At 45.9% G+C, this 24,444-nt stretch overlaps 1 protein-coding gene across 2 annotated transcripts in view; it reads left to right on the forward strand.

The window, feature by feature from the left end:
- The window catches only part of POLG (DNA polymerase gamma, catalytic subunit), a 1,004,779-nt gene that overhangs the window by 75,647 nt on the left and 904,688 nt on the right, over positions 1 to 24,444 (forward strand). For both annotated transcript variants that reach the window (XM_069624312.1, XM_069624311.1), the window contains exon 2: positions 12,638 to 13,289. In XM_069624312.1, the coding sequence (XP_069480413.1) occupies positions 12,703 to 13,289 (587 nt within the window). In that variant the 5' untranslated portion in view covers positions 12,638 to 12,702. The remainder of the gene's footprint in view (positions 1 to 12,637; positions 13,290 to 24,444) is intronic.

Genomic DNA, 24,444 nt, shown 5'->3' on the forward strand with positions numbered 1-24,444 from the left:
GCCCTCTCAGGTCGTCTCCCAAGCCATGGAGGTCTCGTCCATTGACGACGAAGATCAGGAGTCTCCATGCACACGATCCACGAGGATGAGGACGACGGCGATGATGGCGCAGGGATTAGTTTCCCTGTTTTGCCTTCTCAGCCGAGAGACATTTCCTTGATTATTCTGTCGACTCTCCACACCTTGGTGTCGGAGATCCAGATGAGAATGCCTCTGGCACCAGTACCCGTGGTCCCACAGGTTCCTGGTCAGCCTCTGCCGAAGAAGTGTCACCTGATGCCCCCATATCAACCTCCTCCACCGCATCGGGACCCATCCCCCCAGCAGACAGGGGTACAGGAATGGATACGACCACGACGACAGATAACAACCAAGACATTGTTGCAGCGGACTGTGAGTCTCCACATTTCGATGTCCCCGCATAGGGTTTCCCCACCGGACGAGGTGGGTTCGTTCCACTCCATGACCACCAGGGCCTCTGATCTATTCCAGCGGGTGCCTGAGGAAATCAAAAAAGAGGGCTTCTTGTATCAAATGCGAGAGGCCAAGAGGAAGACTATCATAGTGGTGCCTTCTGTGGATGATATTTGGGAAGAGGCCATAGCTCTCATGAAGAACCCGTACACATCTCCAGCCAAACAAGATAGGGTGGAAAAGAAGTATACAGTGCCGGAATCTGCACCCAAATGCCTGAGGTTGCAACCATCGCCGGACTTGGTGATCTCGGTGGCCACAACTAAACTGTCGGCTAACCCATCGTCTTCGCGCCCTGTGGCTGGACAATTAAGGAAAAGGATGGAGGCCATGGTGGAGAAGGAGATTTACACTCCGGTGTCCACAATCCAGTCGGCCAACGCACTGGTGATCCTAGCCAGGTACGACGGGGAGTTGTTGTATAAACCGACAATGAGAATATGGAGGGAAGAAGTGGCATTGGACCATGCTATCACGGTGGAAGTGGACGGCGCCTACACCTGGTTCTGGCAAATGGGCAACGGTGTCTGCCTTCATCAGCAGGGATGGATGAAGGCCACTAACTTCCGTCAGAGTTCCAAGAGAAGGTGCTGGACATGCCCTTTGATGGGAAAAATCTGTTTGGGAGGCTCTCAACAAGTCCCTTCAAGCCATCAAAGTGAATACGGAGACAGCCCGCTCCCTCGGCACTCTCCAGCAACACTGCTCGTCTTTTCACTTTTTCAGGGGAAAATCAAGCGGGTCATCGAGGGTTTGCCACCTCGTACAGACAGCCTTCCCGATCCTGAACGCAAGAAACCTACAGAGGCCGCTCCCAAGCCTAGTGTAGCCGAGGACAGCATCGCGGTTACCCCCAGGTCAGGATGCCGGCACCGAAGCAAGTCTGAACCGGTCAAAACGTTGGGCCCCCACTAATGCACCCCGGTGGGAGGCCGGCTGACGTGGTTCGTCAGTGAGTGGAGAAGGTTCACCACCGACAGATGGGTGCTGGATGCTCTCGCCCAGTGGCACACCTTGGAGATCCAACACAGGTGTCCTCGTATTATGCCCGTTCCCCGACAGGAGCAGCACATTCCTCTGCTTCTGGAAGAGGAACGAGGCATGCTACAAAAAGGGGCCATAAACCTAGTTTCCCAGCGGCTCTGGGGCTACAGAGTTTATTACAGATACTTTCTAGTCAGAAAGAAGACAGGGGGCTGGAGGTCCATCCTGGACCTGCGATGTCTGAACAAATACTTAAGTCCCAGAAATTCAGAATGGTCACGTTGCAGCACGTGCTCGGCCAAATGGGAAAAGGAGACCTCTTGACGTTGTTGGACCTGGAGGACGCATATTTCCATGTGTCATGGCCACAGGCCCCAGAACACAAAACCCACACCATTTAGTGATGGGGGCAATGGGTCACTTGACTCACTTATGGGGCCCTGGCTGGACTCAGTCCTGGTGCCTTTGGCGCCAGGCTCATATAAGAGATGTGAGCAGGAACACTTTATTTTCAGTGCAGGAGTGCTTTTATTTTACAAGAACCTTCCAGAAGCTGAAAGCCTTTATTCCAGAGAACATCCTCATGTGCTGATTCATCGGGTGTGGCTCCCTAGGCCTGGTTTTCATGTGCTGACTCATCGGGTGTGGCAGGGTGTGGCAGGCAGGCTGAACCTGGTGGGCTTGGCTTCAGAAGCTCAGCTATATAAGCTGCTACGTCCTTAAGGCCGTGCTTTGCGTTACTGTGTACTCGCAATCCACCTTTCACAATATTAAGGTGAGGAGAAGGGGGAGGAAGGCTTTGAGGCCAAGGGAAGTGGGAAAACAAAGATAATCTGGTATTGAATCCAGCTCTCCTATATTGCAGACCCATCTTTAACCAGAGGCCTTACCAAGGGACCAGGAGAGGGTTTGAGAGTGCAAATCATCCAACCAGGACTGGGTGGCTCCTCGTGGCTGGGGTGCGTAGATGTGGGGGCGAGCAGCGACCAAGTTACTTCACTGGTGCAGGTTTGCTGCTTTACAGTCTTTATATGCAGTTCTTATGTTCCTCTTAGTTCGAATAATAATGTCTTGCTTCTTTCCTTTTAGGTATGGAAAGGTATTTTGGTGTTGTAATGCCGTTTGAAGATGAGCATGGGCCGGTAGGCGAAAGCACGGTGTGCACGATGCGGTACGGTGAGTAATGCGCGATGCGCGGTGCTGTTTTGCCTTTTATATTGCTAACCTGTGTCTTTTCTATCCTTGCAGGTTGCGATGTTCCTCGCAGAGTGCTGTAATGTTCCAGCAATGATACTGACCAGGAGATGACTACCCAGGTAAGAATTGTGTGGCTTTCTTCATTCGGGAGGAAACTTGAGTAAACGCTTACTAATGCTGTCTTTCTTTCTCCTCTTTCTAGGTTATGGTATTCCAGGATGTATGCGGTGCCGGATGATGGAGTTCGTACCTTCAGGTGAGCGGAACTGAAGTCGGCGATGGATTGAAGACAGGATACTGTTCCAGGTAAGTTTTGTAGTGTTCTTTTTCTCTCTGCAGGTCCTTGGTTTCAGGTAAGATGGCATCGAAGAACTGAACATAGTGAGAGTTACGCTGCCCACAGCAGAATAACGCAAAGCATGTTCTGCTGTTTGGGTGCGGTTTAAATAGTCTCAGGTAAAGTAGTCCAGGTAAAATAGTCCAAGGCCTGCCACACCCAAAGTATTCCCAGGCCTGCCACACCCAAAAGACTAGACCGGATAGCTCAGTTCCTTTTAACTGAGCTATGTGTGTGCCTCCATGTTGGCTGAACCCCTCCCTCCCCAAGTTAAATAGTCCCAAGTAAATAGTCCCATTCTAATGTTGGTCTTCATGATGGTTATGAGCCTGGTGCCAAAGGCACCAGGACTGACTCCAAGAGAGTCTTGGATGAGGTTTTAAGGCCTTTGACCTGGCCCTAACTGGAAGGCTGACTTGCCAGTGAGGGCCAGGGGCAAGGGTCATGACACTACATCTACAGGGCATACATCTATATCTGTACCTGGGTGAGTGGCTGATTCACGCCTGCTCGCTGGACCTGGCCGACGAGAACACAAAGGCAACCGTCCAACTATTGACAGATCTGGGATTCTCCGTTAACTATCCAAAGTCCTGCTTAATGCCATTGCAGAATGCGCTGTTCCTAGGTGCTAGACTCTACACAGTGTCTTGCCTTGGAAGAGAGACTAGCAGCTGTTCAAGGAAAGGTGCAACAGCTGTCGTCGGCGAAGAAGGCCCCGGTGCGGGCCATCAAGTCGTTACTGGGCATGATTTTGTCCTGCATCTACCTCGTCTGCCTCTGCAGATAGCAAATATGACACCTACAAGAATTCCCGGATGCCGGTTGGATACAGGTGACTGGAGGTTTCACAGATAAGATCCCTCTCAGCAAGGAGCTCCGATGGGGGATAGAATGGTGAGGGCTCCGCTCCCACATCGCTCACAGGATTTCAAAACTCCCCATACCAGGAGACGGTCACCACGGATGCCTCCCTGGAAGGTTGGGGAGTGCACACCGGATGTCTGTACCCCAGAGGCCTGTGGCTTCCGGAGGCAAAGGATCTGCATATCAACATCCTGGCGCTATGGGCGGTGTTCTGGGCCCTGAAGTCATTCCTACCATCTCTGAAAGGCAAGGTGCTGAGGATCTTCACGGACAACACCACCACCATGTTCTACATCAGGAAGCAGGGGGGCACTCGATAGCCAGCACTCTCCAAGGAGGCCCAGGACATGTGGCACAGGGCTGTCTAACAGGGGATGTTCCTCATCCCTCTTCACTTGGCGTGAGTCAAGAACACCTATCGCAACTCCCTCAGCAGGGAACTCCGCTTCTGCCACGAGTGGGAGCTTCATCAGGATCAGGTGGACTACCTGTTCGCCCAATGGGGCAGACCCCAGTTCCATCTCTTTGCAATAGCGGTGAACTCCAAATGCCAGATGTTTGCCAGCAGGTTTCACCAGCCGAGGAGCTTGGGGAACACGTTCTCCTTCCTGTGGGAAGGACCGTTTCTGTACGTGTCCCCCTCACCCTGTCACCTCTCCTGCTATGAGTCATCAACACACTCAGTGCCAATGCAAGATGATATTCATCGCTCCGGCGTGGCCAAGGCAGATTTGATACCCGGACCTTCTCAGCCTGTTAGCGGCGCCTCCAGTCAAGTTGCTGGTGGTTCCAGATCTTATCACCAGAGAGGGAGGATGCTATTTTGTATTTGTATCTTAGTATTTATAACACACGCAGGACAGAATAAACTGTATAGTGGCGCAGGTGACAACAACAGTTAATAGAGGATATAGCTGAATCCATACCAGAGCCCCAGAATAGGGCGGGTTCTCTATCTCAACAAGAAGGTCTTTAGTGCTCAGCGAAACTGAAGAAGTGAGCTCATTGTCCTTAGCGCTAGTGGCATGGAGTTCACAGCTTTGGACCAAAGACAGCGAATCTTCTGTCACCCCGAGATTTGTATACTGAGTGGGGGGGATAGCCAAAAGATGACCATCACTGGAACATAGCTCTCTAAATTAGCTCTCTGATACAAGGGGGCGATACCATTCACATATTTAAACAATACAAGCTGCCTTGAACCTGATACGATCTTCAATTGAGAGCCAATGTAGCTGGCGGCAGAATGAGGACACGTGAGCAGTTTGACTCAACTTGAATATGATTCTAACCGCTGCATTTTGTGCTTTCTGGAGTCGCTGGAGTTGTTTAAAAGGGATGCCCAACAATTGACTGTTACAATAGTCCAGGTGGGCACTGGTCAGTGCACCCACCACAGCCGCATGATCTTCTTTAGGTCTGTAGGAAAGCACTTGGCATAGCAATCTCAAAGCAAAATGCACCGCTTGAATCTTCGCTCTCACCTGGGCTTCACTGCTGAGGTCCTCTTGCCATACACAACCCAGATTTTTAATCTTAGATACAAATTTTAGGCCTTTGCCTAAAAGCATGGGAATGGGCAATTTCCTAGCTGTATTCAGCAGATAATTGGGTTGGAACAAAATAAGTTCAGTCATGACTGCATTAAACTGCAAGTAGTTTTTTGACATCCACCCACTTCTTCCAGACACTCTCCCAGTCTGCTGAATGCTTCCTCATAGTTAACAACTCGGCTAGAAATCTGAGTATCATCCGTGTACGAGTAGAAGTTCAACCCATAGCACCTCACGATTTCCAGAAGGGTCGAATATACAAATTAAATAGCAGTGGGGATAGGGAGGACTCCACAGTTTAACTTAATGAGGTCCGACAGGAACTCCCCCAGTCTCACTCGCTGTTGACGATCGGTCAGGAAAGACCTAAACCAGCCTAGTGCCAAATCAGAAACCCTTCCTACTACCTGTAGTCATTCCAAAAGGATGCCATGATTCACTGTGTCAAAGACCGCAGACAAATCCAAAATTACCAAGAGTGAAAGTTCCCCTTGGTCCACAGTCTTTAGCAGTTCGTCCTGTACAACCAGGAGAGCAGTCTCAGTTCTGTATTTTGCTCGGAATCCAGATTGGAACATCTCCAATAATAATTCACGTTTGACACATTCTTACAACTGATTGGTGACAATCTTTTCGAGGACGATAATTTTGAAGAATCCCCACATCTATTGATGGCTTTTTCAATAGAGGCGAAACAATTGAAAGCTTTAGACTCTCTGGGACAGTCCCACTTGTCAATGACTTATTAACAAAACTAGTAATAAATGTGGTGAGTTCCTGCGCAAGTCTCTTAGCTGCGTAAGCCGGCAAGGTAGATGAAAATCAAAAATGGGTGCTAACATCTGATTTTGTAAATCATCCAACTTTCCTACTGGTTGATTGTGCAGGGACACAGATGGATGTATGGTGGCCGCCTGCTCAATATCGGCCCTTATCCGTTCGATCTTATCCACAAAGGAGGAGTTAAAAAGATCAGCCTGCACTGCAGAAGAATCAGGCAATGCTGCTTTGCAGTTTGGATTGCAGAATTTAGATATAATGGAAAACAATTCCCTTGGTTAATTACTGCCCGTTTTTACCCAGAAATCTCTCTTGGCCAGAAAAATAGCTAATTTATATTCCAGTTATGCATTCTTAGCTTGAATTTGTTCTCCAAAGTTGGCTTCTTTTGCCAACTCTGATTGGTCCTGCTAAGTAGTTTGCGCAAACATTGCAGGTTCTGTGAAAACCAAGGTTGAGAAACTTTTTTGGTCTTCGGTTTGAAAAAGGCCATTTTGTTAGAAATAGTGCACCAAATTGATGCTCCAGCTGTGAAAAAATCATTGCATGGAAGTGCGGGATCAGTGGAAGCAAGAGCCACAGTGATTTCATTGCCAGTGATTTTATCCAGATCCTTGGAATTTCCGAGAATGTATAGCCAGTCTGTCCTTGGAATTGGTTTTAACCCAATTGGAAATGCTCAGTGAGGAGAATTTCACAAAGTGATCCAACCAATAGACTGGCACATTATCCTTCAAAATAGTATGTTCACCTCTATAATGACATCCAAGCAATGGCCCTTTGATATACAAGGGTTGTACTCCCAGTGAGTGAAAACTATGGATATTCAATAAATCCCATAGTTCTTTCGAATCTGATTTTGTCTGGTCATCTAACCAGATATTCCAGTCAACAACTAGGTAGCTTTAGGGGAAATCTGAAGGTCATTTATCCCAATTTATCCCACTTGTGCATCATCACCCCAATCCAGGGCATGAAGGTGTGAAATGGGTAATGCAGCCTTGTGAATGACTGCAATACCTCCACCTTTTTTGGATGTTCTATTAATATGTTTAATAAAGAAATCATTTGGGACTAACTCATGAAATGAGCTAGGGGAGGATTCTGAAAAGCACGTTTCGCAAATCAATAATGGGTCTAAATCATGAGAATTAATTAGCTCAGCAATCTCAGTGGCATGTGCCCCTGCTGATCTAGCATTCACCAGTGCTGCTTTACAACTCTCAATAGTTCCAGCAACCACTGGTGAGGACCCCTTTATGGGCTTGATCATTTACATATCTCTAATTTTATTTTATGTTCTGAGGGTGTTACAACCACAAGTGTTGTCTAGTTTCTTCATATCAATGGCATTCTAAAATAAACAATTCATCATACACATCAATCTTACCTTAAAAGTAGAAATTAGTCACCTGGAATGCAATTCTTACTAAGCACAGGTCTCAACCGGCAGGATATCCTACCGACTGGTGACCCAGGAAGAAACAGGCTAAAACAGGCTTCACATCAGCGCTTTGCGCTGACAGAGACCAGTTATAGCCTGTGTCGCGCCCTGTTGATGTAGAACAGGTGCGCGACACAAAGAATCTTGGGGGTTGTAGTTCTATACTACAGCACCCTTTGGTAGCCGTTTGTAATGTAAATATAACCACGGCGTGGATTCAATGATGTTAAGTAAGGTAAGCAGCACCCAAGTAACACCAATATCGTAATACTTTTCCCACAAGTTCACGTAATAAAAGTCAATGACAGTCAATAAGAATAAAGTAATTTAATATTTAAATCCCATAAAATTAATAAAAACAGAAGAGTCCTTGTAGTTAGCTAGTTTCAACAGAGCCTGCACTACATACAAGTATTTTCTGATACTTCGTCACAACTGCAGCCTTAGAGTTTGGCGTTTGAGTTGCCAGCGGACTGCATGGAGATCCTCGCCATGGAGTTGTCGACGTTAAAGTGCTACGCCCATAAGTGGAAACGTTTTGCTACGTGTTGCTGGTCACAGAAGATTACACCTCCTGAAGATCACAGCTCCACAGATGCTTCCATATTTGCTACCCTTGGCAAAGGCTTGTCTGGCGCACCCTTCCATCAAGGTGCATCTGGTGGCTACACCAGATCCCCAGAAAGATCCTCGCTCTAGTCCAAGAGACTCATTAAGGAGTTTCTCAAAGGACTTTTCCGATCTTTCTCGCCTGTGAAGGCTCCTGCCCCGGTGTGGGAACTCAACGTGGTTCTGGCAAGGCTCCTGGGGGCTCCCTTCGAGCCTATGCATCAGGCCCCACTCAAATTTCTCTTGTGGAAGACCGCTTTCCTTGTGGCCATCACCTCTGCCAGACATGCAGGTGAGATCCTGGCCCTATCCTGCAAACAACCGTACCTGACATTCCACTAACCAAGGGTGGTACTGCGTACGCATCCCTCTTTCATGCCAAAGGTTCAGTTGGAATTCCACCTCAACGAGCCTTTGGTGTTACCTGTTTTCTTCTGAAACCTTTGTCGCCGGCAGAAAAGGCATTGCACTCGCTGGCCGTTGCTCGTGCCCTAAAGTTCTATGTGACTCGCATTACGTTTTCAGAAGACTTCACAACTGTTCGTGAAATTTGGTCCTGTGAACCATGGCACAGCCTTGTCCAAGGCTTCCATTTCAAGGAGGATTTCCGGCTGCATCACGCACTGTCATCGGTTGATGAACCGACTGCTGCCTGGCCGTCCAACAGCCCACTCCACCAGAGCGATCGCTGCAACGACAGCGTTCCTGTCTGGTGTGTCCCTGATGTACATCTGCTTGGCTCCTATGTGCAGGTCCAATTGTTCTCCTGCAAGGGTCTTACAGGATTCCCATGCAAACCTTCCCTCCAGCCCCTCTGCAGCTCTTCTTGGTCATACTGCCACTTTACATGCTTACCATATCTGAAGATGACTGCCAGAGGAGGGGCTTAGCGAGAGGACTGTCATTGGATGGGGGCAGTATGACCCAGAGGACAGTGATGGGTTTAGAGGAGAAATACAGTTTTAAAGTGAAACATTTTTTGCTTTTACAGAGGATTCCAGGCTTGACGACAGGGAATAATCATGAGCATGTGAATCCATGCTAGACCCGTGCTTTTGAACAATAGTTACAGGTAAGTAACTTAAACCGTATGTGGGGGTAGGGGCTGAGGGGTGGTAGGTGGGCTAGAATAAGACTTGGGGAAACCCCTATAAGAGAAAATGGATGAATTATTGTCGACTAAAAGTGCTCATCCAAAATGCAGACTTCTAAATAGAAGTCTATGCAACTCCTAGAACCTATGCCGATGACCTGATTACTATGTATAGAACCCAAATTGGTCTTCGGCGAAGTTTAGGTCATATTTGGAACTATTTACTAGACCATCTTCTGCATGATACTTCCATAAAACCTTGCAAGGAGATTAAACAATATAAACCTTTTAAATGGGGTCTCAGTAAATCTCCTCCATTGGATTCAAAATAAGATACTTGTCTGAGCTTTAATACTACAATTTTCTCTCTAGCTCAGGGTACTTCAGGATTAAAATGAATTATTGTATTCCTTTAGTAATGAAATTAAAAAGATTGTATTTGCAATATGGTGGCTATTATTTATCCCTTCTAGTTCTTTATATTAAACTATTCCTGCACTCCTTCTTTATGACATTGCAATGCTGCCTACGTTATCCATACAGAGGCTGAATGCCTGGGAAGGTATGATCTGGAGCTTGTTTCTCAATTTATCAGAGCTCAACCATATAGGCACCTAGGGTATACAGGGTCTCTCATGGCTGCATATGATGGCTATCCGGAGAAGCATAACATTTTACCTTAGAATTGTGCAGGCTGATGACAATTCTATACTGGCCCAAATTAGTGAACTGCCTTGTGTTGACGGCGGTTCATTCATTTTTGACTAATGAAAGAGTCTGAAGTCTGGATAGCCCGTTTTGTCCTTAATCATATAATAGATTATTGTTATGCTGGTTTAAATAGTAAGCTTCCTGTTATGATTGAGCTAATGACTATAAATGTATTGGGGGCAGGGGACACTCCTTTATGAGGTATATAAATGTTTTAATAAATGGTGTACTATGCAAAAGCATATTTTATGCCAGACAATACATGATGTTTTACTTTAATCTGATCTTTAAAATGAAGTGGTGGGAGCATGGCAAGGTCTTCCCAGATCACTGAGAATATGTTGTTTGTGCATGAAAATGAATGCATTGAAACCCTCTTACATTTATGTCTTTACTGTGAAAGTCTATCCATGATGTTTGTCATTTTTGCCTGATTCATCAGTTTTGGCAACTAATGAATTCTGAAATAGATTGATGTTAGCCAGATTTTGCTTTTTTAGAAGTTTTCAAGTTTTGTACACAGTTTCTTAATCTTTTGTTATGTGATGAAATGTGTTGCTATTTATTTGTGAAAAGTTTATTTTAAGCCGAAACCCATAAAAATGAATAAATAACATAGATGGGATATGCGAGAGATGTGAAGGGCCAGAGGATTGAAAGGAGGCAAGTGATGGCTATCAGTCTCCGGGATATGAATGATGGAAGGCTGTCCGTGTTTCAGTTCTGCATTATTGGGAAATTGAGCTATAAAGCTCAGCATCTTTGGGACAAGGGCAGTATGCTCAGGGCCGCCCCATTTCCTCAAAATACAACAGAAAGTACAAATCTGTCTTTAATTCCTTTAAAAGCTATGAAAGTCTGCTATTGTTAATTCCATGACATCGTCAGATTTGACCATTGGGATAGGGAGTGCAGCAGATAAGGCAATTGTGGGGCAGGTTCAATCTGGAACTAGGTCACGGCTGTCCGAGGTAACGGTAGCGAAGGGAGAGAGTTACTAACTCTAGATTACACCATGGAATCTATTCAAGGTCTTGGTATTTTATGTTAATGTTTTATACTGTGCCAAATCATCTCCAGGCCAGAGTCCATAATCTCAGGGTCACCCGTAATTCACTTAGAAAATCTGTTTTGTCTAACATTAGCTGCTGGAGTGTATGTTGTGTGAACCATTAATTGTGAATACACTGACTGTTCATGCAGCACTTGGGCAACACTGAAACAGTTCCAGAGCCCTGAGATTGAAGGCAAAAGAAGAGTGACGGGTGTACAGTAGGGAAGTAGGAAGGGGACAGAGACCCCATAATATTGCATGTATGCATGTATGTAGGTTTCTTGTATAGCACTTGACACTGCCTTCTGGCCACTTCAATGCACCTTAGTGGAAGGGAGAGAAAGGTTATAGGAGAAAGAGAAATTGAGGGATTACACTAGAAAGAAGCAGTGTCTCACTGTGAACTACGTCTTTATTAGGGAGCACAGTGAGAAGGAAACTAGGATGCAGTAATGCAGTTGTACTGTACCTTCCTTCCCACAATAGAGCCAGCAGACCCTGCTTCCCTATTCCCCTGCCTCTCCTCAAAAAATACATTTCCCTAGGAGCCCAGATCTATTGAGTGAGGTGGAGGAAGAGCAGGAGGCACTTCGGATCAACACACCATTCATTTCTCTAGACGGTATCCAGTTATATTTTAGAAAAAATAGTTTCTACATACAAATGTTTCGAATACAAAATTTCGAATGCATTTTTTTTCATGTTACAGGTTTTATTTTAGTTTTGTATAGAAAAAAAAGTTTGTTTTAAAAAGAAAATGGGGGGGGGGTTAGAGGAGAACCCTTCCCCTCCCCCCCCGGATTGCTTCTAGGAGTGCAGTGACATCGAGCATTATTGGAAGTTGATCACTGGGATACCGAGGAACAGGTTGTAATACCCTCATGGCCCAAGGCAGCCACGCCTCCAAAAGATGAATGCTGCTGCTTCTGTCGCTTTACCTTGCAAGCCTCTGTGCAGGTGCGTGGTCTTTAAAGCCACATCACCAGCTTGGATTAGCGACATCTGCTCTCAAGATGCCTTATTTAAACCATGCACACTCGGTTTGCCGTTATCTACCCAGAAATGAAACCCCCAGAACGTAATTTTATACTTCAGATGGGGCCTGAACAGTTTTGTATAGTGGAAATGCAGATGCCTGCTTTTTTCCGCTCCTTATGCCTCACCACAATGCTTCCCTCAGTCTGGTTTACCCAGTGCTACATTAGGGCCCTTACTTTTAAAGCCAAAACTTAATAAAGCGACATACTTTTTAGCGCTTCCAGTCCTTTGTTTTCCTGACTAGGTTAGCCTAAAACAGTGGTCTTTAAACTGTGAGGCTGACCCCCCCCCCCCTGGGGTGTGGTCGGCTCTCCCTGGGGGTGCCCAAAGATGTCTGGGGGAGGGGGCAGGAGGCTCTATAAAAGGAATTACGATGACTGGTTTTAATCTAAAATATAAGCATTTAATATTTAACTAAATGGAATACCACTGCTCTAAATGATGATTTAAACAAGTGTAATCAAAACTAAAAAATAACTTTCTCTTTTTTCTTTAGGCGTGGGGAAGCACTATGAAGAATATGCCACTCCTTATTTGCTGTAATTTTCTATTTGGAGAACCATGATCTCCTTGCTTGAGAAGAAACCACTGTTGTCTTGGTTAAAGCCAAGGAAATGGGGAGTTTTACGTTGTTTTGGAAATGCACCTACCGGCGATCTGCGGAAAGAAGATGTAGGTTCTTGCAAACGCCAACCCCGGATGAACCCGCTTAACATTCAGATGCTCTCCAAAGGTCTGCATGAGCAGATTTTCCGTGGAGAACAGGCAGGCTACCCAGAAGACCACATTCAGAAGAGTGTGAAACATCTGCAGAAGCATGATCTGTGGGGCAAGGAGACATCCACAGTCCCAGAAGTTGAGCTACAGTTGCCGAAGATGTATGGGAACAACATAGCGGAGCATTTTGAGATCCTGGCCCAAAAGCAGAGTTTTCCTTATTTGGAGGCAGCCAATGATCTTCTGCAGTGCGAACTCCAAACCATGCCTCATGAGTGGGCTTGGGAGGTAGGATGGACTAAGTATGAAGCTGATGGAGGGAGAACACCCGTGGACTTCCCGGATGAGCGAGCCTTGGTGTTTGATGTGGAAATCTGTATGTCTGAGGGTCAATGCCCAACGCTAGCTGTAGCAGTGTCTCCAAATGGCTGGTAAATTCATTATTTGGCTAAAGATACTTGATTGATTCCTCCAATTGTCATTTTCAAGACTCTTTCTGAAATGATTGGTGTATTTAATGTGTGTGTGATAGGGAATATTCCTATCGTAGGTTTGGGCACCATAAATGAACCCTGGGAGGATTATTTGCCTGTATAATTTCATTAGTGGAAGTGCTGAGTATTTCCCAAATTTATAATCTAATTGTATCAAGTGAGAGGCGACTGCTAGGCATTTAGTTTTCAAATACCTGACTATGGACGTTTTCCCTGCTTTGGAATAAATTATCGAGCCTAGATATAAAAGAGTTCACTGTTTCAGTATTCTTCCCATTCAGAAACCATTTGAATGTTTCCCACTTAGTACATACAACATACTATTCACCAACAGCCTGCCATGTTCTTGATATAAAAATTAAAAAGAAAGGGTGGAAGAACGCACCCTTGTTTCAATCCTAACCAAGGTGGACCCGTGAGCGTCTCGTCTCATTTTTATTTTCGTCCCCAGGTGCAGGGCTTCTAAAATACTAATCAAGGGACGAGGACACCCATTTGCATTTAGTTTTCCCCAAAGGACTGCCCTATTGACATGGTCAAACGCTTTACTTATATCCAAGAAAGCCAGGAAAGCCAGTCTTCTTTGATCTTTTACCTGGGAAGCCATAGCGATAAAATCAAATTATTTGGGGAGGTCCCCATACCCTTCTTGAAACCCGACTGGCAGAGATCCAAATTACTCGACCTAGCAGCCCAGAGTTGCAGTTCCTTCCGAATTACATTAGCAAATATTTTATTAGTGGATCCTGCAAGGATATCCGACGATACTGTAAGGGCGAAAGGCAATCTCACTTAAAAATTAAAACCATCGGTGCTTGCCCCCATGACCGGAGTACTTCCTGTTGAGTCAAAATATTTTTTTTGAAAATCAATTTTATTAAGTTTCAGTTGTGCATTACGAAATCACATTACATTTGCTGATGTGAGTTAACAAGAAAGAACCAATCGCAACACACCCCTCCTCTCTCTCCCTTTCCCTCCCTCCACCCCCCTTCAGTTCAAATGTTCATAGGTTGGTTAATTGCTTGCTTAACGGGCTCTTTAGAAAACAGAAGTGTCAATGCACTGTGCGCTTGGCACGTCGAAGTCGTGTGGACCAACTGGGTAAAGTTCACAATCGGGTCTGCGGGCCGTGGCCCCGTGTCCTTGGGGGGGGGGGGGGGTCCCTCGGCACCACCACTAAGCATTAGACCGCTTGGCCGTATTTGTCAAAAAAGGGGAGCCAGATTTCCTCGATGCTGGATTTGGACTCATCAAGCAGGTGTGTGAGGAACTCCATGTCGTAGATGGCCCGTACCTTGGTTACCCAGGTTTTTTCCCCTGGCATTTCCGGATGTTTCCATTTCTGTGCCAGGCAACATCTGGCTGCTACCAGCATACCCTGAAGCATATGGTCTTGAGTGCCCTCTTGGCCTTCCCCAATGTCAATTCCGAAGAGGAGGAGCCAAGGGCAGGAAGATCGCTCAACCCCATCCACCCCCTTGATCCAGGCCCGTACCTTGTCCCAATAGTTTTGGACCACTGGGCATCCCCACCACATGTGAAGGTAGTCTCCTCTTTCTGTCCTGCATTTCCAGCAGTGTGGGTCATATCCTGGCCTCATCCTAGCTATCCTCTGCGGGGGATAGTGCCATCGGTGTAGTATCTTGAGGGCCTGATGGCGATACTGGAGGGAGGCCGTGGATCGATTAGCCCGTCTACACATCTCCGTCCATCTTTCGTCATCGATTTCCTCACCTAGGTCCCTACCCCATTGTGTGCGTGCTGGCGGCGGGTCTCTGGGGACAGAGAACAGAAAGAGCCTATAGAGGCGGGATATTATCCCCTTGGAGCCCCTCGCGGTTAGGAGAAGCTTTTCAAAGTCTGTGAGATCCCTCCTGAGGGTATCGCCCCAAGATGGCTCAGTGAGGACACCTTTGAGCTGAAGATAACGGAAAGGGGAAAGCGTGCCTATTCCCAGGGCCTCCTCAAGGTCACTCAGGGGTAGGAAAGAGCCCCCCACCCACATATGACCAGTCCTGCTAAGGCCTGCCTCGAACCATGTCTGGTATGCTGCTGGTTCTGCTATTTTGGCCAGGAAAGGAGGGGCCCAAATGCAGCTTAAGGGGGAGGGCCATGTTGTGAGCTATCTGTAGTAGCCTCCCTCTCTCCATAGGGACCACAGTACTTTCAGAATCGGATGGTTCAGGACGGTTCTGGGGATCTTATTTCTTGGGACCCAGAGCCATTCCTCTATTGTGACAGGTGCAAGGGGCCTATTATCCATGGCTACCCACTGTTTCTTCGTTTCCGGTGAGAAGTGATCAACCAGAATCCTCAACTGGGATGCCCTGTAGTATGTCCCCAGGTCGGGGTAACCCACCCCCCCGTCCTCCTTAGCCCTGGTCAATACCTCGTACGAGATTCTATGTTTTTTACCCTGCCAGAGGAAATTAAGAAGGACTCGTTTTGTTTCTTCAAAGAAGGCCCTAGGGACCTGCACCGGGAGCATCTGGAAGAGAAACAGGAATTTTGGGAGAATCACCGTTTTTATGAGATTGAGGCGTGCCATCCACGAGAGACCCACTCCCGCCCACCTTTCTATGTCTCTCCTGATTGATGACCAGAGGGGGGGGAGGGGGAGAGGGAGAGGGAGAGGGAGAGGGAGAGGGGGGGGGGGGGGGGGGGGGGGGGGGAAGAGGAAGAGGAAGAGGAAGAGGAGGAGGGAGGAGATTTGGCCGTATACAGGTCTTCAAGGTCGCGCGTGGGTCAACATATTTATAAACAGTCTTGACAGTACCCCAGCACACAGCATCGGGTTGAATCTAAGAGTTAGGTTTGTTAAACCTTCGGGGCCTGGTGCATTCAATTTCTTTTTGCTAGATTTAATCAAGAGGATAATATCATCAAAGTCCCAAGAGTGAGCCCCCTCCCAGCCCACATATCAGAAAAGGGGCTGCAGAGAAACGCCATCTATCACATACAGCTCCTTAAAATGCTTTATCCACACCTGTTCCGGGATGCCTTGAAGCTGTAAATACTATTTTAAGCCCTTAGGCTTCAAAGGTTGCCAGAACCTATTTGTGTTGGTTCCCGAAATAAAACCCAGGATTCTCTCTGCATCATTGGTGGACATCAAAAATATATGACCTCGTTCTTAAAACTCCTTTTTACAGACGCAACATCCTTATGAACGTTAACAGACCTGCTCTTACGTTTTTAATTGTGGCACGCATCTTGTTTTTATGGTCCTGCACTTTGTCATCAAAGGCATGAGTGTAACCTACAATCCTCAATCTTTGTGGCAATTTTTTGGCCGGAACCAGAGTTCCTGGGGTAGTAAAATAAGGGCCCCAAAACCCTTTGGTAAAGTTAGGTTCCTGTCATTACACGCCCATAAATTGGAAATACGGTCATCAAAAACCTCAGCAAACTTGTATGGCCATTTTACTTCATAGTTGCGAGGATTTACCTCCAAAGACAGCACAGGAGATCTCATCACCCAAGCGAAGTATAGGGATTTCACAAATATTCATACAGTGGTCACTTAATTCTGTCTGTGCTACCTCCAGCCTCCCAACAGCCTCAACAAGGTCTGTAGAGACAAAGAAGTAGTCCAGAGTAGAGCGCCAAGAAGAATTATGCCAGGTAAAACTTGGGGATACATCACCTGTGCAATTGCCATTTAATAATACAAGGTCCCATGCCTCCAATTCCTGCCTGACCAGAGTCCCCTATCTCGGGCTACAATGGACGTTTCCATCCTACTTGGGGTCTGATACCAGTGATTTTGCATGCACTCTGAATAAGTCACCCAATACCACTAATGAGGCTCCTTCCTCTGGGAATTCAACCCAACAACAAAAATCGGAGTGCAGCGAGCGCCTCCGCAATCCGCTCACGCTCCGGGTTTCAATAAACATTTACCAGGCGACATTTCCGTGGTACCTTAGAGTCATAGACAAACCACTCCAGGAGGACTGCAAGCATGTCATTTCTAATGAGATCTATTTGACACATTTTCATGTCTAAAATACGCTTCACCGCTATTAAAAGTCACCCGTAGGGTCGACGCCTCGTGTCTCGCTAGGCTTTAACAAACCTCCGATCAAACCCCTCCATAAGCGGGGTGTCCATCAACAAAGTTTCCTGTAATCAAATGATATCAAAAAAGTCAAGCCTAATATTAGAAAACCCTCAGGAATTCCAAGATACAATCTTACCACTGTCCATCACTCATCCCAGGCATTTCTTCCTCTGTATACGAAGGGGGCTGTCATGGATAGACATCAGTCCTGAACTCTCAATGCATGATGTCTCAAACCTCCCTTTTCTTTTCATGCTTTTAATAAAAGGAGTCCCTCAGAGGACCATTTAAGCCCTCCCCCTTTTGCGCACAAATTTCCCTCTGCTTTGATACATTAGGAGTAACTAGACGCCCCCAACCAGCCACCTCAAATCCAAAGGCGAGAAATCCATCCTCCTCTTCCAGGATTGCATTTTTGATGATTTGGGAGCAAAGGTGTATTTTTACGATATCAAAGCAATCACGATACAGAAATTCCATTGTTATAATGTCCTCCGAAGTGATCAATCGGAGGCATGGAATTTCAAATAGCAGACAGAGGATATATTGCCTGTTTAAAGGGATCTTGTTGGAGCTTTCAAACAATCGACTCAGGAGTACACGGTTTGCATCATTTAACAGTGTACCTCCCCCTTTTAACTTGCCCCCTTTTAACAAAATATATTCATCAATAGTGTGAAACAAGGGAAGAGCCTTCTTAACACGATGTGTGGTACATCGGGAATCTTGATGTAATCTTTGTAAAACTGAGCTTTAGATTGGATGAAGAATCTGATTGTTTTGGGGCACTCACCCTGGTTCTTCACACTTACTTATAGCTGGAATTGAGTGTGCATTGCGCCCCCTCAGTATTTTTGCTCCCTTAAGAAGCAATATTTACTGTTCCTGGACCCTAATTCTGGAATCAATATCTGGTTTAGCTCACACGCGTGCCCCCCCACCCCTCGCTGCATTTGTGTCAATACTATCGTCACATGGATAAACCGAGATATTACTGATATCCATTGACACCTCATCTCCAATACATTTCTGCCCACAGTGATCTCTCGAAGTGAACTCTGATGAACCCCCCCCTTAGAACTCTTACAGAAGGAGTTCTAGGACCATGTGACCCTAAAGGTCCTTTCCTCCTATTCGGTTTCCCCTTTTGCTCAGCAACCACCTGAGCTGCATAAGTGGAGTGAGGCTGCACATTTAGATGATTTATACATTTAGGAGACCCCTTGTTTTGCTTGCTGGACATCCTGCGATTCTTAGATTTCTTTACCAACTTTCCCTTGGACGGGGAAGGATTTGCCCTATGTTCAGGGGACTGGGCCTCCATATGGCTACTACTAAGGATTCCCTGGAACATTACACCTGCAACCCCTAGGAGAGAAACTGAGGGGAGACATTCTACATTAGGGCAGTGTACTTTCGATTTGAGTTCAACAACCAAATTCTCTTGAACATGAGGAGTAGGTTCACCCAAACTACCGGGGCGGATCTCTGCACTAACTATGCCACAGCAGACGTGTTTGCACTGAGGCCTTGAGGATGCTATTATAAATCCCTCGAGGAAGTTTACCTTCACTGCAAGATCTTTCAGCACCTGTCTTACCTCACGCAGTTCAGAATTTAAGGACTTCTAGCCCCTGTCCATAGAGTGCAGTAACCTGTTCAGTACTGGGAACAATAATTCATCAATTACTGTAGCATCTGCACCTGTTTGCAAAGACCTATTCCTCCAATGTCAACCAAAGGGGCACCCTAGGGGCACCATCTTCCACATCCTGCACACCCTGTACAGAACAAACCGCTTCAGGTGATAAATCATCCAGAGCCCCCCCAAGGCCTACCTCCACTAAATTACTTTTGTATGGGAGAACAGGCTACCTCAAAGAACCCAGCATGCTGAACTTCTGGCTGATGTAACATGATTTCAGTAAAATCATCTGAGTTCACCGGGGATTCAGGTATCATCCATTGATTTGTTTTGAAGTCTGACTCGCTTACCCAGTTCATGTGAGAGCACCGGGGTTAACATGGAAACGTCAGACACCAAGTCCTCTCCAACACACGTCTCCCGACACCATATCCTGGATATTCTCCGCCAGTCTAGTCAGTACTTGATCGAGCTTGCCAGTATAATTCTAAACTAATTCACCTGGCAACTGCCGGGGCTCTAAATTTTCATTGCGGAGCGGATTGACGGACATTCCCTCTTTTTGCTCCAACACCTAGTCAAAATCCCTTGACATCGGTTTCCCCTCCTCAGGGACCTTGGCAGAGGTTAATAGTGGTTTCCGCTCAGGACTTGCTTTGGTATTGAGCTCTTAATAGCAGAAATGCAATGAGCGTCTTACCGCATCAGGCTTTTCCAATAAAGCAGAAAGGAACAAGGCAGCAAATAAGCAGATAGGCGGGTCGTGCCAGAGCTCCGAACGTAACAGGGTCCTAGAAGGCTGACTCTGCTGCAAACCGCTGAAGCCCCGCCAAACCCCAGACAAACACCTCCAAACACTTAGCACCACTCCACCACGCTTCGTGGAAAGCAGTGCTTTTGATGCCTCCTGCACGCTGGGCCAGCCAATTAAAGGTACAGCACACTGGATTCAGTGCTGCAATGCAAATCAGGAGCCAGAAGAAAAAAGCTGCCAAACACCTCCAAACACTTAGCACCACTTATATTTTACAATTGTAATAACTTGGCTTTCAATAAAAAGATCACTAAAATAACATGAACTGAAGTGAGTGCTAGTCCCTTTTTTCTTTATTTTCCCCTTACTTCTTGCTTTCAGGTTATTTTTTCCAACTTTATTATTCTCTTTTGATGTATTCTGTGCAAAGAGTCTATTGTATGCATAACATTTAAACAGTGTGCTATCTAACCTGGTCTTGTGTTCTCTGGATTCAATATTGCTGCCAAGTGGGCACCACGATTTCCTCCAGGTAACACCTTGAGCACATTTACAACCTAGGCAAGTCACATTTCCTTCAAAAGGGGCAGTTGTATAGAAGAGTGAGTGAGAGAGTTCTTCTAGATGGCTAGCTAGCTAGCGGCAGTAGACAGTAGTCCGATGCCAAATGTACTGTGGACCTTTTGTTGGAGTGGAGAGATAACGAGAACCTTGCTGGCCGGGGTGATTGCTGTTCTGTGTAGCCCCCCAGTGGGGGAGGGTACCCTAGCGAGTTTGCTAGGTGGTGTGAGCTGTGAGCTTAAAGCACTTACTTGCCTAGAGAGGCCTTTCGGGGGCAAGCATAAGAGCGGTACTTCGGTGCAGCATTTTTGGAGCATATTTGTAGTAGCTGGGGCAGATGGAACGTTTTCTAACAATTGTCTGTTGTTGTTATTGGACACCTTTTCCCCAGAGGTACCCATCCTTTACTGTCAGGTCTTAAAGCATTAATTACAGATCGCAATGGGTGGTTGCTGATTCCATACTTTCCATAATAGAACAAGTCTGAGGCAAAGTGCAGTTACGGTCCAGTTAGGAGTTGGGAGGTAGCAGAAACAATCGACGGTGAACAAACTGCAGAGTATTGGCCCCTGTGTATTCTCTATGTAGTAAAGTGCAGGAGCGCCATGGAGTTGCTGCAGTCTTGGGCAATGTCAAGCAGGAGAGAGTCGGGAGCATAGAGACTCGGAACTAGCAGGTGAGCGCATTTGAACCCTGTGATTGATAAGTGACTAAGACCACAATAAGCTGCTGGTCGCAGCTTTTTGGTGACTGATACTTGTGCAGAGTCTCCCTGCTAGCTGATAGATCCTATACTATGTGAGGAGTCATGAATGAAACTCGGACACAATTTAGTCATGTTTTTGGTTAAAGACTGGTTGGGAAAAGGCCTTGCTGACCCTGCTCTAAGAGGAATTTCCTACCTAAAACTAAAAACGAAGGATCTGTCTGTGTCAGGATGTCAAAATCAAAACTGTCCTCGTGTCCAAAAGTTCTATTCTGACTCTCACACTATAAACTAAACTATAAAGTGAAGGAAGAATAAAGAGATCCAAAACAAAAGTTCTCCAAGGGTGAAAAGCCTTGGCTCCATGGAGTGGCTCCCTTCCCTTTGAATTCTCCTCAATACCAATGATTCTTTGTGTAACAGTTCTTTGTCTTTCTTGGTCCACAACAGTACTGTTAATTTTCAAAGCTGCTTAGCTTTGTAATTCCACTTCTTTCAAAAAAAGCTCCTTTTTGTTTGATAAACACAGTTCTAGGAAAGTTAGCTCAGGGGCAACGTTTTTTTCTTGGAAGCAAGACAACGCAGCGCAACATGGGTTCGAATCCCGATCCCACGCTTAGAAACCACTCGTTGGTATTAAGCGCGTTATAAAAGAGAAATTATAATTATATTTCTTCTTATGACTTCTTGTAGACTTGCAACTGCCTGGTATATGCTCCTGCCAGGACTGCTTGTATTCGCACACAATTGTAGTTGCCTGGTTTACTTGTCTGCCAGGACTTCTTAAAACTACTTGTTGTTCCTCTTTTACTTCCCCAGTTGTGTATACCCTTTTGGTATAGTATCTCTCCTCTGTATATCATTTGATTTGGATTCCCCACATATTTGTATGCCATACAATGATATTTTGTTAGGGGCCAGTGAAGGCATCATGAAGCAAGACACCGACAACAGATTCAAAGTTCACAAATAATTGTTTTATTAACTGAAATGTCAGGATGGATGAAGGCCTAACTTGCTCTATACTAAGGTAGGATCTCCCTACCTAAAGAAACTAAGGAAAGTCTGAGTCAGAAGGTTCAACTAAAAAGTCTGTATGTGTACAAAACCTATACTTGCCTTCACAACTAAAGCTAAACAATGTGTAGGGATGTCAGCAATAAAATAAATAGTGTTTTAAATAATGTTCTGACCTTCTTCCAGCTCCTTGCTCAACTTTCATCTACTCTTCCCCAAGTTCAAGAATGTTCCACAAGTCTTGGGATTGGCTTTCGCAAGTTCAGGATAGTTCCACCAATCCTTGGGGTTCCCTTCCCCAACTTCAAGACAGTTCCACAAAACCTCGGGGCTCCCTCCTCCAAGTTCAAGATAGTTTTAGAAGTAGCGCCTTTCTTATTCGAATTTGAAAATACATTTGACTCGGAGTTAAAATTCTGGGAAATTGACCTTAAGGAATGTCTACTGTTATCTGTGAATTATTTGATGGTATAATTTTGGTTGTAAATGTAGAAGTATTTTAAGGGAATGATGAGATGAAGTGTTTTAACGTTGTGATCTGTATTGATGTATTTTATATGTATATGTTTTATCTATATATGTATTGAATATTAATTTTGTAATGATTTTGAAAGGTTGATTAATCAGCCAATCAAATAAAAATAAAATAAAACCAAAAAAAAAAGTCAACTTATTCCCAATCTTGCAATGTTCAAAACCAGCTCCAAATCAACTTTACGCTCCTTCTGAATTTTTTTTTTTTTAACATTTCACTTAGATTGCTTTTTCTTATTTCACTTCAGCAAATTCTTTGTTTTTCACAATTAGGGTTCCCTGGTCTAGGCACAGTTGTCGGACCACACAGTCCACCCGTTACAGGTCATGAAACCAGGAACCCTAGGCTCTCTAGTTCACATAGGTTCTTCTATATTTGTACCTGTGTGACTTGGCCCGCCTGGCCCTGGGTGCTACAGTTCCTTGGGGTTGTCTGCCGGCATCCTGGCTCTCCTGCAGGACCCACCTTGGCCGCCTCCTTGCATAGAGGATTCCCTGCTGGCCTTAATGTTGCTGGTCTCCTCCGTTTTTATACACCAACCACTTGAAAGGTTGCAAGTGTGAGTTCTAAATTGTAATTGCCTGGTCACAACTAGTATAGCACTTGGGACATGCCTGACCTTTACAACACTGTGCAGGCCTCTTCCTCGTCTCAGTACTAGAGTGGTGAAATGACTTAGTAGTGTTCTCAACCCCTAATCGCCTCATCCTCGTCCCAGTACTATAGTGGGTTGAATGTGGGAAAATGAGGCGAGATGTTTTGCAGTAGCCCACAAAGGCCGGTGGAGTGTTAGGCTGGTTCACACAAGGAAAAGTGGGCATATCATGTATCGTCTGTGGATGCCCTCTTCCCAATCCCCAAGGACCCTCCACCCAGGTGATCCTCCTTCGCTTCTCCACCCCCAGGGACAGAATTTAAAAGTGATGGCCTTTCTCTGGCCACCTGAGAAGAGGATCCAAGGGCAGTAGGTATGAGGATACCCTCAGGTTTCTCATAGGTCTTATTCGCAACATACTTTCTAGTTTCTCATTCAGTCTCTTTACTTTCTCTCCTTCTGTGGCTTTAATTATTATAGTTTGTATTTGGCGTGGTTACAGAAGCACTGTGGCGTCCCCACTGTGTTTGGGTTGACTCACATGCTCTTGTTGGAGTTCTCGGACCCATTCACGCTCAAGCAGCAAATGTGTACTGCCTGTTTTCCACACAGCCTCGCTAATTATTATAGTTTGTATTTGGCGCAGTTACCAAAGCACCCTGGCGTCCCCACTGTGTTTGGGTTGACTCACATGCTCTTGTTGGTGTTCCCGGATCCGTTCACGCTCAAGCAGCAAATGTGTACTGCCTGTTTTCCACACAGCCTCGCTGCAGCACGCCTTTCGAATGGATTGTGTCCTCCAACGTATTCCACATCTTTGACATGTAATGTGCACAGCTGTGTACTTTGGAAACTTTTTCGGCAGAGTGTGTCCTGCGTTGATGGCGTCGGGTCGATGTCCCTCGAAGGCCTCCGTCGAGGGCCACATCACCGGATGTTATAAATAGGACGCATGGCGCTCGTAGCCTCAGTTCTGTTTTTTCTGCAAACGTGTTTGTTTCGGAGACTTGGCGCGCCTCGTGTATTCCTCGTGAATGTCTTCTTCTTTAACCCCTCTGATTCTGCGGTCTGGCTTCAAGACTTGCCGGGACTGCAAGTGGAAAATGTTGATTACCAACCCGCATTGCATTTGTTTGTTGTGCTTGAGTGAGAGTCACGACACCGACGACTGTTCCAGTCGTTAACTGCTAAGGCCTTGCAGGAGCATAAGGGA

This window comes from Ambystoma mexicanum, chromosome 11 (assembly GCF_040938575.1).
Source record: "Ambystoma mexicanum isolate Mex_15411 chromosome 11, UKY_AmexF1_1, whole genome shotgun sequence".
Lineage (NCBI taxonomy): Eukaryota > Metazoa > Chordata > Amphibia > Caudata > Ambystomatidae > Ambystoma > Ambystoma mexicanum.